This window comes from Nomia melanderi, chromosome 3, assembly GCF_051020985.1.
Source record: "Nomia melanderi isolate GNS246 chromosome 3, iyNomMela1, whole genome shotgun sequence".
Taxonomy (NCBI): domain Eukaryota; kingdom Metazoa; phylum Arthropoda; class Insecta; order Hymenoptera; family Halictidae; genus Nomia; species Nomia melanderi.
Genome location: NC_135001.1, coordinates 18,430,410 through 18,443,879, shown reverse-complemented (window position 1 = coordinate 18,443,879; position 13,470 = coordinate 18,430,410). Strand labels below are relative to the sequence as shown.

The 13,470-nt window shown below is 33.8% G+C and overlaps 1 protein-coding gene across 2 annotated transcripts in view; it reads right to left on the bottom strand.

The window, feature by feature from the left end:
• Window positions 1–1,630: 1,630 nt before the first annotated feature.
• Window positions 1,631–13,470, bottom strand: part of barc (RRM1_TatSF1_like and RRM2_TatSF1_like domain-containing protein barc) — a 126,902-nt gene continuing 115,062 nt past the window's right edge. For both annotated transcript variants that reach the window (XM_031981985.2, XM_031981986.2), the window contains exons 5-7: window positions 8,604–8,790; window positions 2,608–2,744; window positions 1,631–2,105 (exon numbers count right to left, since the gene is read on the bottom strand). In XM_031981985.2, coding sequence (XP_031837845.1) covers window positions 1,826–2,105; window positions 2,608–2,744; window positions 8,604–8,790 — 604 coding nt within the window. In that variant the 3' untranslated portion in view covers window positions 1,631–1,825. The remainder of the gene's footprint in view (window positions 2,106–2,607; window positions 2,745–8,603; window positions 8,791–13,470) is intronic.

The following is a 13,470-nucleotide window of genomic DNA, read 5'->3' as shown; positions in this document are numbered from 1 at the left end:
CCGAAGGTGTGAAAATTCGCTAAAGCCAACGGGAAACAATAGATCATTACCAGATCAAGTTTGTCGGAAGGGTTTCGCGATACCGGGCAGAAGCGGATCCGCGTTACGCTAAAGTGCGGAGGAGGACAAAAGCGCGGAGGGGACGAGGCCAGAAGAAAGAAACAGAAGAGAGACAACAGATCTCCTGGAATTCTCTAATTTGCTATTTCGGCATTCCAGGCGATCCTTGTGCCGGGCTCGTTCGTGGGACTTCTCTCGTGAGAGGCTGTTGGCTGATCTATCAAAAAACGCGATTCCGCCGGCTCTTCTTCTGTGCCGAACAGCGGAACGGCCAAGGGCTACCGGTGGACGATGGGAAAGACCGGTTCGATTCTACGATGAAAACCCTTGAAACGAAAAGAATTCGGTGTCTCGCTCGGGAATACTGCGCCCGTACGAAAATTATGCAGGTCGTTTGTGAACTATGGCCGACGAACAAAGAAATTTTACTAGAGAACTTCGATAAATTACGAAAATGTTGATTCGCGTTGAAACTTTGAAGTATCGTCGAGAATTTTGATACGCGTTTCGGGTAATGTTTGTTGTCCTTTTTTGTTTGTTATAGAGAGGTGTATTTTAAATGATAAAATATTGTACTGCATACCCGCTTAAGCATCTGTTTCTATCTTTAATATTTGAAGCAATAGTAAATCTTTTCAAAACACAATATATGAAATATAACGTAAGTTTTCAGGTAATTTTAAAATAATTTAATATATATAAACTTGTGACAGAAATTCAGTGATTTTTATGTAATTTAGTAATTATGATTGTTAGAATTAATAACTTACATAATTAAGTAACATAATGTTTACTTTTATGATTGTTTTCGAAGTACATACAGTGATTTATAATATGTGGGACTTGTTTCAGGAATTATTTCAGTAATTGAAAACAATAGAGAATGTTATAATATTTAACTATGTTGACAAGATATAGCGTTTATAAACACCGTTTGATCTTCTTAGAAGTTTTATTTAATTATTCTGTATATCTTATGAACAAAGCCGAATAAAATGATTAAAAATAGGGATTCTAATAAGAATTTGTAATGTAGTCTTTTAAGTAACTTTATTTTCTTTTATTTATCAACCAGTAAATAAATTAATGTACCCATTCATTACTAGAAGAAAATATTTATCGTTTTTCTATTTACAAATTTAACAGACAAAAGATTAATTAAAGTAAATACAGTCACTCTTAATGTTCATATAAATATGAATAAACTTACTATATTTTACAATGTGTTGTACTTAACAAATACCTGTTTAAGCATTGTGCAATAAACGTACTAAGGATTGTTCGTCTTTCAATACATGAACTGATTGATAAATAAAAAAGCTGGAACATCAAAGAAATCGGATCATTAAAAATTAAAAAGAAATATAAAAATGCATAATGTACTTACAAAAAAAATTACCAAAAAAATACTGAAATGATAGAAAAAAGGTATTAAATAAGAAAATGCTATATATATTTTCCGTGTCAGTTAATAAATGTGTTCTGTAAGCAATGAAAATTATTATCACCGCAAAATGAAATTATTTGTAAAATTACAGTGGAATACATGGAGAAATAATTCAACCGGGAATTACAAGCAAAATCTTTTTCTTTATTTTGATCGAGCAACGACAATGTTACGACGTAACTAATTCCACAATATGTATTGGGATGATCAACAACAATAGATACAAGCAGTTACCTTGTAATCTGGAAAAAATACTCCTAAGTGTGATCGTCAGTGTCACTCTTAGTTACTGTCGCTTAAAAGTACTTTGTTTTATTTTTATTCATTTTGTATGGTTGCCTGATTTGAACTTTCGGAGGATGGCACTGCCGATACAGGCGTTTTTACATATTCTTGAGGTCGTTCTGGTTCCAGGCTTTCCGATTTCTTTATCGTCCGAGGTTCCTTTGAAAAGTTCGATTCCACCTTTTCCTTTCCTTGTTTACTTTCGTCTTTCTTCTTCTTTCCCGATCCGCCTTCCTTCTCTTCGTCTTCGCCGTCTAAATATTTGTCCCACTTAGCAATTCGGGCTTCAATCTCGGCGTCAGTTTCAGTGATTCTGAAACAAAAAAGAAATTGGTATGAAAATGATTGTTCATTTATTTTCAGTTTTTAGATGATAATGATTTCTATTTGAGTAAATCTTTACTTTTAAATGATTAGTAAATTTATAGTGTCAATTATAACATTGTATATTATATATACTATATGTTATACACATTTGTGATGAAAAGAAAAAGATGAAAAGAAAATAATTGTTTATATATGACAAAAAAGATATGCATTTTAATAGAATTTTTATTGTAATTTTAAGAAATGTATAAGTCAAAGTAGGTAATATAGAAATCTACTTATGGTAACAAGGTTGACTAACAAATCCCGTATAACAATTCTGAATCTGATCATCATAGAATGTAAGATCCATATGGTGTACAATTTATTCTTGTGCCTTGGCTTTAAAATTACGCGACTATGGAAGAAATCTACGTTATCCTCATGGATTATTTATCGACTACAACAGTAAACGCGTCGATAAGGAAAGAAAGCAGCCGGTAACTTACTTGTATCTCGTTTTACCGTCCCAGATTTCAGCAGATATTTTTCTCTGACTGAACCAACGGCCGTTCAACAACTGGACGCAAGCCTGAGCTTCGGCTGGTTCACGGAATGTCACCTGTGCAACACCTTCGGGATGTCTCTGCAAGCATGCAATGTTGCAATTCGTTAAAAATGTAGCCTGGAAAACGTAACAGAACTGAATTCAATTTTTTATAATGTTCATTTTAACTAACTGTTTTGTAACGCATAAAAGGACAAAACGGTACCATTTCTTCCAGGAAGTATGTGATTACATATAAATTTACATGTAAATTGGAAATTAATTCCAAAACGCAAAGATTTCTTTATTTTTGCATTTTTTATCAAAGTTTCTAGTCTTTTTCCGGTAAAGTAAGTCAATATTTAAAGTAACTCTAATTATAATAGAATATTAGTTATCAATGAGTCATTCATTTTTAGTATTTTAGTAATAAATGAAATAAAGTCAACGTAAAATATTTGCAAGTCCAAAGAAGAGGAATCATACTAATATTTTTTCAGAAATATTTAACATTCCGCACAATTTTTAATAATTTTTAATAGCTTTTGCAAACATTCGTTATAGATTTAACCCTTTGAACTCTGTAGGCTTCAATATTGCACCAGTTAGAATATTAAACATTTCAATGAATCTTAAAGAAACTACCCTAAAATTATTAGATTTTCCACATACCCAAATTTTGTACTAAGAAAAATAAATGATCGAAGAAATGTTATAGCATTTCTCATTTTCTAGCTAGGAATACTATAAAAATTAGTTTACAATTTCTGATAGATTACAAAACAACCTGGAATGCTAAGGGTTAAAAAGAAAAAAAAAGTGATCGCAACATCTACAATATTTTAAGTATAGTTCTTTACAAAATATATAAATCGACATTACAGATATTACATTATATATTTAATTTTTTAACAATACAAACGATTTTATTGTGATCAAGAGCCCAATTTTTCTATGCTTCAGTGACTAACGATTTCTATTCGGAAGTTTCATTTTTATCAATTGATTATTTAGTGATTCTATTGTTTAGATCTTTCATTTTGCTTCGTCAAATAGAAGGAGTACCGTATATAATTAAACAATGATGCTCGTAATGATACAAAAATGGATGCCCATCATCTTTTCACATTCATTAAGCTGGCTTTGTTGCGTGACGAAGTCGAGACCTCTTTCCGTTTTACGACTTAAAGCTGTTTATGTCGCTCACAGTTCTCCATAACACTTTTCATGTCCCAACTTAAACCACAATTTACGAGCATTCGGTTTCAACATTAATTTTACTGTCTGACCCAGGCCATGACACCGTATCTTTAATTCTTTTGTCCTGCCGTGCCCTGTTAGATCAACTGATTTAGTATAATATTGCGTCTGCCTATTATTAATTATTCGTACTTGCAATAACCTACTTCTTATTAAACTATTTTGAAAAACCATACTGATAAAGCCAATCAGCGATAAGAAAGAAGTGAAAATAAGTGATACTAAGATTTAAGAATTTTTACACGTATTTTATTTGAAAATAAATTTTGTTCGAGAACATTTTATTTTCCATTTTCAATTGAATTTCATATTTTTTCCTCATGTAAAATTACTCCATTCTAAATACTTATTTAAATTTCCATATCCTCCGAAAGAAAAGAATTCTAAAGATTTCCTATTATTTACTCCACTGCAAAATCTCTACAAAGAATTTCAAGTGTCACGTAACAAACGAAAGAAAAGACAACATAAAAAAAAATACAAAACAAACTTTAAAAACTCCCATTCTAAATTTTTCACATTTTTATCGTGCACCGAATATATTTGCAAAATAACATAAATCAAAGAGCAAAAACGGCTAGAAACAAATCCGAAATAAAACCGAAAATTTTCCTGTTACGTCTAACACATGAAAACTCTCGATTACGATCGAGCGTGCACTCTGTTCGTTAAAAAATAAAAAGGAACCAAGGGAAGAATCGTGAAACAAGGGTAACGGCTCAAAATAAAACGCGCCGGGAGAGGAAAATATGTCGAAAACGATATTCCCGGAATCGGTGTGCACCACGGAGGAACACCGGATAGTTTGAACGCGAATATCGGCGATCTTTCGATGATTTTTTTTACCAAGTTGCAACCCTTTCCATGGTTTTACGTGCGTTACCGGGCTCGGACCGCTTTTCCGCGCAGGTCGCGAAAAATAGCCGGGAAAAATACAATCAGGACGGTTACGGTAAATTGGCCGGCAGCGCGAATTTCCTTTTTCGCGTGGTGTGTCGCTTTTGATGTCGACGCTGCCGTTTCCCGGCGGCCATCGCGCCGGCAGCGTCTAGCTGTGAACAGAACCGACCGTCCGCCCCGCTAGACGACGGAATTCACTTTGACATTGAATGGATTCACGGTTGAGAAGCGGCGACTGGGAGTGTCTCGTTGCGAATTTATGGGGTTAGGTCATCCCCTTTCGAAAGTTTATTTGCGTCGGCTCCGAGGAGGACCTTCCAGCGAGTTCTTTGTGATCGCCGTTCTCGCGCGGCTTGTTCCTGCTGGCCTGCTCTACTCTCGAACCCTTCCGTTACACAGGCTGACGCGAGATGCGCGAGTTAAGTCACAAATAATTACAGCCTTTTTCCAAACTAAACGTACCGATACTTTATATACGAAGCGCGATGAGAAAATTCGTGTAATTTCCTTTTCCGAGGGTAGTTTTGAGTCAGGACAAACTGGTTATTTTCTAGAATCTTCTGAGATTTTCGCGCCAAACTACTTGATTTATATATACTTACCTTTTTGTGAAATAAATTTCCCCAGTGATTGTTTTAACCCTTTGCAGTCGAGAGACTGTCACCATTTGATTTGATATATCAAAATTACAAAGTGTTGTATATAATATTAAGTTTTGTACAATGCATCAATATGTGAAACATTTATATAAAGTAGCTTTGCTTCTTAGTTTAGGTATGTTTTCTCATTAGTTCGTTTCAAATAGTGTCGTCTATGTCTCATCGGAAAGTGTCGAATGTTTCTGGTGAAAAGCTTCCGAGTGCAAAGAGTTAATATTACGAAATGACAGAAATGTTTTTGAGCGCGCAGTGATACCTTTATTTCAGAAGCTAGAGCGATTGAAGGTCGTAACTTAACGCGATAAGAGAACACGGAGCTCGAGCAAACAGTGCTTCGTCGTTTTCATCGGTCGTGTTGTATTCTTGTTTATTGTCATGCTACGATTTATCCAACGATTCGAGTCAGAGGCCGTAATAGAGACATTCGATTATCTTTATCGATCTCTTTAGTTATTGTTTTGTGGACTTAATCAATTTGGCAAACGAATGGTTATCGTTAGAGTTTACGCTACCTGCTTAAAGTAATCTCAATTAATAGTATATAATACATTTTCCTCTGCGCATTTCCATTTACTCAGCAATTTTTGTTTTATATTTTTGCTTTTCATGGTGGTTTTCATGCTTGAAAATAAAGAGAAATCAGAAAATGCTATATGCGGTAAATATGAAGGTTGAGGAATTAAAACTGTGTTGTATTTTGGCGAAAAGCTTCTAACAAGCTGCGACGCGAAGATAGGTGCAATATCCTGGTGCAGTTTCCATGAACTCGTTCCTTTCGAACTGCTTCACGTAATCTACGTAATACTTCTAAATAATATTTGTATTTCTGACACAACACTTAATGCAAGCTCTTTGCTTTTTCAACATCAACCGATCGAAAAATTGTCGAAGGCACAGAAATGTAATTTATTTAATTGCCAAGTTTAAAGTAATCGATGAATTAGGTTACCTGAAATCGAAATAGGTAAGTAAGTGAAAAACCAAGATAGAACGAAAGTTTCTTAATTTCTTCCTGGATCGCGAAATTACGATATTGCACGAAATTTAAAAAAATAAGAAATAGTAAATTTGAATGAACAGTTGCATGCAATGACCTGTTATTTGTATAAAATAAATGCTCATCACAGAAAATAACACTTCCGTAAAGAGATACGCACGTTTTGTCAAATTGTTTTTGGTTTCGCAAAAAGATGGCTTTAATAATACGGTATCACAAAGAATTGGAAGGTACTAAGAGGATTACATGTGTCTTTGTATTTAAAACACAGGATTGTCGATTCAGAAAAAGAAGAATACACTTATTGAAATAAAATCTAGAAAGATTATATTCGCCCCAACTGCTCAATTAATCTTTTCGTAGAATGTCCGCAGATTCTAATGGTTCACGCGATGCATCATCGCGAAAAAAGATTTCCCAGCAACAGGACTGTTAATTTTAAATACGAAAAAATGAGGTTCCTTTGAGAAACCATTTGATCCTTGTTATTAAATTTTTCTTCATTTGCAAAGTTTCGAAACGAGCAAAACAAATGGTAACCTGTGGGAACTAGGTCTGTCGAGTAAAGGAGATGACGTAACACGGACCATTCTACATAGTTTCAACGTTTTTCCCCGTGATATTTCTGCAGCTAATTCTGCCGAGGATTTAATATCCTCTCTCAAATAGAAAAATGATTAGTTAATCTTCCGCAGTGTCTAATTAACTGCTGTAACGGGCGTTTAACAGGAAACAAAAATTTGTCCGTGTCTCAGGAAGTTCGTCCAACAGTGGGTTAATGAGTGGAACAAGGTTTCCTACTTTATAAGTACAGAAGGTTCTACCCGAGATACATGTGCCCCGTATGTGCGTATTCATATTCATGTAGTTTTGGTTGGTACGTCAAAACTCGTCAACGATGAAATAATCTATGCAAAACTGGGCGCACGGAACGGAGATAACAAGCGACCCTAATGCGCTCCGCTCGTTACGTTTAGCCGACTGTGCATTCGACTAACAAATAAGCTCGAAATCTAAGAGATGTTTGTAATTTCTGTGTTAAACAACTTTTTCATTTTTTACTTCTATCTGTAGGCTGGAGTGGGGTAAGTGCACCTCAGTTTTCTGGTAAGTTTGACTTTCAATCCATGTGTCTTTAATTTGTTTTATAATACGTTAACATTTATCGAAATCAACGAATACATGAGTTAATACGCTTTAATTAACATCGACAAAAACGCCAATTTCACTTGTATATCTTAATTTTTTAAGAAAATTGGAAAAAATCCAACAACTGTGCACTTTCCCCGAAAATGGGGCAAGAGTATAATTATTGATATGTTTGCTATAAAATAAATAAATAAATACAAAGGAACTAGTGAAACAAAGTCTAATATAAAAAGATCTAAAATATATTAATAGTAATGGTATAATGTTAAATGTTAAAAAATGACATTTTTGAACAAATGTATTAATCAGAATAAATGTATTAATGAGAGCCCGTTTATGCACTTACCCCACTCCACCTTATATATTAGAATTCTTATCTTTAACATGTTCTTAACACCTCGAATGGCTCACCGGTGACCTCCAACCAAATGGAACTACTATAGTTCATTCAATTAAACGATCCTTATTTCAAAACATTTCTATATTATAAATAATACTACCTAACGTGGTGACATTCAGCTGAATGAGCGTGCAATAATAATAATGCAATTCAATCAGTGTTCCTACGATATTGATGGAGTCGTCAATAGAATAAACATATTTCCGTTTCACTATTCGTATGCGTTAAATCGTAAAATGTGTATTAACACAAACACCTGTATTGTGTTTTTAATTACCATCTTGCTGTGAACTTCTTATTTCGTTGTAGAAAATTTGTATCTTCTTTTCTTTTCTTATGAATAATTTCTTATAAATATTATTAAAATGTATAACGGTGCATTTTCATAGGCTTGCTGTAATATTTATTCCAATACATAAATATGTAAATTAATGAATTAAATAGGTAATATTTTTCTACGATTATTAGAAAAGAATACGATGATGTGTCCAAAAGGTTTTTTTTTTAGAAAAGGATGAATGAAATAAATAACCTGATTGTGTTCTTTAATATAGATTCATTGTAAAGTAATGATTTATGTGAGAAATACTTACGTCGTAAATAATAACTTTTCGTACGTCTCCGCATTTTAGACATTCGGATCTAATATCCTGCTGATATTCCAGTAATAATGCGACCTCCTTATCGAAATCCTCGGGTGAGAATAGATTCTTTATGATTACGACCCTTTCGTGCTTAAGTGGTTCACCTAGAGGACGTTCCGGTCTCCAATCGAGTAGTCTATAACAAAAATATGTCCATCGTGTAAATTATTTGCGACATAAAATTAATCTCCAGGTAAAAGTGGAATACTTGACACTAAAACTACCAGACGGGTCAAAATGACCCATTCCTAACGTTTTCTTTGTATAATTATTAAAAAGATAACAAATGTTTCTCTGAGAAATTATTAAACAAACACAAACTGAAATCTAAATCAGTTCAACTCTCAACAAATGCACTGTTGGAGTTTTTATAGAGAAATTTCAGAAACTCAAATTAACTGCTCGGTATATTTAGTGTTAATGTATTCGTTTTAATATTTAACAGCCAATTATTTATAAATTTTGCCATTTTTAACCCTCCACTGAAAATATGAATTATTTCTGTAAAAATTCTAAGATACTTATTATATCCCCTAATTTAATATAAAAATGACATTTCAGCCAAACGTTCATATTTGCCAACAGAAATTGAAAATCGAAGTGATGAAAGAATGAAATTTTATTTAAAAATGCATAATTTAGTAATAAGCAAATATTAAACAATATATTGTAGGGTTTTACTCATAAGACTATGACCGTAAAATCCAAGTAAATTAACACAATTACGACCGGAGGCACACATGAGAGTAATTTAATTTTCTTCGCGCAAGATACAAAATATTAATTTCACAAATTCGCGATGCTCACCGCGGAGGTGTTAAGAGAAATATTGTAATTATCTCGAAAAGGAGAATGTACAATATACTAGACGCAGAAATTAATGTAACGTTCTTTCGTTTAATTAATTACAAAACGTTCTTCACTTTGTGACGCAACGTTCATCATTTTACAATATATTAGACGCAGAAATGAACGTAACGTTCTTTCATTTAATTAATTACAAAACGTTCTTCACTTCGGTAGAATAATGTTTGCTACAAGTTCCACTCCAGTTATTTTTGTTACACAGTGTATATAACGTTACGTAAAATAGCGCTGATGATCTTCGATCAACAATGAACATGACGTCAAAAAAGAGTCGACCAGCAAAGGCCTTTCTCTCTGACATCTTTATCTTTGATCTCGGTAATGCGATATTATATCACTTTTTCGTGAGTCATCTCGTATTTAAAACTTACACGTTATTTCGAATGTAATATGTAATTCACTTTGAAATTATATCACACAATGATGCCAACTATTCGTTCGAAACATCTAATTTAAAAATTTAATTCGTCTACTATCGAGCGTGCACCGATCCATTAAACTGTTACAACATGAAAGTAAAATGTGTTACAGTAATTAATTGCTCCTTACGCGGTTACAGGATTCTAACTAAATTCGACATATCAAATATATTACCACGGGAGTTAATTATCGATGAACGTTCGCAACTTTCGCGCTGTATACGAGTGTGTATGCGTGTAAGTGTAAAAAAAAGTTGAAAGTCATGTCGTTCTCGCTTGGTAAAAGAACGATATTTCCCGGTTTAACGTTCGTAATTTGTAAGTCTCACCGGAGACGATTAATCATAGTCATTATGTACAATTTAGTTACACGCCAGTTATAATACGTGGTTAAATATCAACTGCCTTTCTCCCTCTTTCGTTCAAGTATTTCTAAGACTGCGTAAAAAATTAGCAATTAATTAACTAGTTACCTGCATTCGACCAGTATACGCGTCATCTTGGAACGCGAAATGTTATTAATTTGTTCTGTTAAACATGTATTTCTTCGTTTTGTTTTAGTCGATAGTTAGAATGTACGATAGGCGCATTTTCCCTGTCTTTAACGAGTACACACTTTATTATTTGATTTTATCTTTATTTTATCTCGATTTTATCTTTACTTTACATTACTTTTATATATAATTTCAATTAAAGTCAAAGAAAACGATTACAGAAGTGGCGAATGAGGTTTAAAGGGGTTGCCGCTGAGGCGAGACTTCGGTTTTAAATTTAAATAGTTCCAAAAATAATTTTTCAATATTCGTAGAGACGTTTCAGTTCATAAAATTCTCGTAACTAGAACTATGTCCATTTTCGCTTCCGTCACGCAGGGAAAAAAATGTCACAGAAAAATGAGTGCTGGTTTGTGAAAGTAGAAGCTTTACATTTTCAAACGAGTCCCGGCTGACTGTGATACGAGGTACGAAGTCTTTTGAGGTTATAGCACTTTGAACACGGCCGATTTTTCAGCGAAAATCGAGTGATCCTTTACTTTCGCGCGGTAGTATATTCCATGTACCATTAAATTATACATGACTTAACATTGAACATCACACTTCATAATTTCGCTCTGTATAATATAACTTAAATATGTGTGATACAAATAAAAAATAAAACATTCCTCGTTTCTTTTGATGCGTTAAAAATTTCGGTCAGATAGATGTTAACCCTTTGCACTCTGTGGGCTCCACTATGACATCATTGATACTATTAAATATTTTAATGAATAAATTTAGAATTACCCTAAGATTATTAGATCTTCTGTATATCCAAATTTTGTATTAAGAAGGAAAATAAAAAAATCTAAGGGACGTTACAATACAACATTTTTCATTTGTGTTGGAGATACTATAAAAACGGCTTGGAGTTGGTAGATTACAAAATCATCTAGAGTACTAAGGGTTAATAAATATATTAATATAATCACCGGCGTTCAGGTTTTTAGCTAGAGTTTTTAGTTATATTTTGCTTATGAACTGCACTGATTTTTTCAATAAACTATTAAGTTATATTCAAGTTTTTGGTAATTTTCATATAAATATCGTTTCTTTATGTTTTCGCTGCTTTGTAACGTGTACCGCCATCCGTGACCATGTGTCCCTTAAAAGTATTTTCTTACAAAAATTGGCGTGTACCATATGTGGTACACGTGGCACTGAACGTTTTAAAGGAAAGAGTAAATAATCAGGTGATAGAGATACTTCAGATCGTAACTATTAACGTAACATTCAAACAAGCGAATTACTAAACTCGAATCAGCGCATCATTATTAACACTGGAACAACCGGAATCGTCAAAATGGCGGATTTCAGTTTCTTTCTGTCAGCTAATTTTCAGAAAACTGAATTGTGAATATTTTCTTAAATGCTTCGGTAATTAGCGAAGTTGCACAGCTAAGTGTCTTTATATGAAATATAGATCCTTGTGACTTTGAAGTCACATACTAATATACTGACATCTTGTCAATCTATTTCATTTTGCATAGCAAAGAATAAAACGAAGTAATTCATTAACTTAAATTCTCTTACTATCAGGCGCGAGAGTTCGTCATTTTAAGACGCAAAAATGGTACTAATTTTTTCAAAGGTAAATGATTTATCCTCTCAGACAAACGTGTAATTCTTCTTCGTTTCGCTGTAGTTCTTCATTAGAATATATTATAAATTCATTTCCTCCGCGTTCGACAAATACACACTTTATTATTTGATTTTATCGCGCGCACAGCGAGAGATATTTCAAACTGAATGCCACAGTTAACTGGTTCTTTTAACAATTCATTTAATTAACGAGAATAATTTTAAATAAAAATTGATCTGTCCTCTGTCGAATGACGGACGACACGCGAATGATCGCCGCGTTGATAAATGAATTTCGTTTAAAATCGTACGGTTACGAGTTCAAGCTATAGAACAAATTTATTAATTGAATTTTCAATTTTCTATTCATTCAAAACGTTCAGTAGCTCTAATGTTAAACTTTACGAAGCATTGTGTCCCATGCTCGTCTTTATTGTAACGATCACTGCAGCGATAAATCCAACTGGAACAGATTGTTAGCGAATAGAACGATGACGGATCAATCCTCTCCTCCGCGTTGTATCGCGAGCATAGATCTCGCTTTGTTCCTTCGTATGTAACGATTAATGAAGCGTAGAATTTCGCGGCGTCGTGTGTGGTGGACTCCCAACGTGTCCCATCATTGTGGGAAGTCTTAACACATTTGTTCGTCAACGGATTCCAAATGGACCGTTTAACCTTTTTTTGCGGCGAAGAAAAACGGACCACTCCGCTTCTGTTGCGTTTTCACGAGCGATTCATATGTTCTTATCTTAATTTTCGTATCTCGCGCGTTCGCGTCGCGGTCTACTTGTATTTTCACTATCTTCGGTTTCATCGGACTCTCACTTGTTTTTCTTCGCCTCCCCGTGTATGCGTTGCTTCGTTTATTTATTTACTTGCTCTGTCACCTGTTCGTGCGTTCCAGTGTTTGCTGATCTAACATGACTTTGATTGCTTGCGGTTGATATTGGAAATTGATTCTACCGTTTTGCTGCCATTTTTTGTTGTCTTCATCGAACGGTTTCCCGAATCTTTGATACCAATCGTGTACCATCGATTTATTTACCTCTCTTTTTACACGGGTCTCCACCTTGACTGCTCATCAGTTCAATTTATGGCTTACTGGAAATATTTCTTCGTTCCGGTGAAACATGTGTTTTGTATTATACTATATAACAGTGTAACGCTGGTAGGCGAAAACGTAATACTTTTATAGTTAACGATTCTTAAACTCTTCACATTTGTATAATTTACTAAAAGTGAAAAGGTAATTTAGGAAATTATTTTTGAAATTGTTGGCAGTAAGTTCAATTTACTTATGACAGTGACAAAATCAAATAAAATAAAAGTGTAAACATTTCTGCAAGTTGCTATGAAGTTGTCAGAAATTTCCTGCAAATGTATCTGTACCTTAAAGTAAAGTGAAGTAAA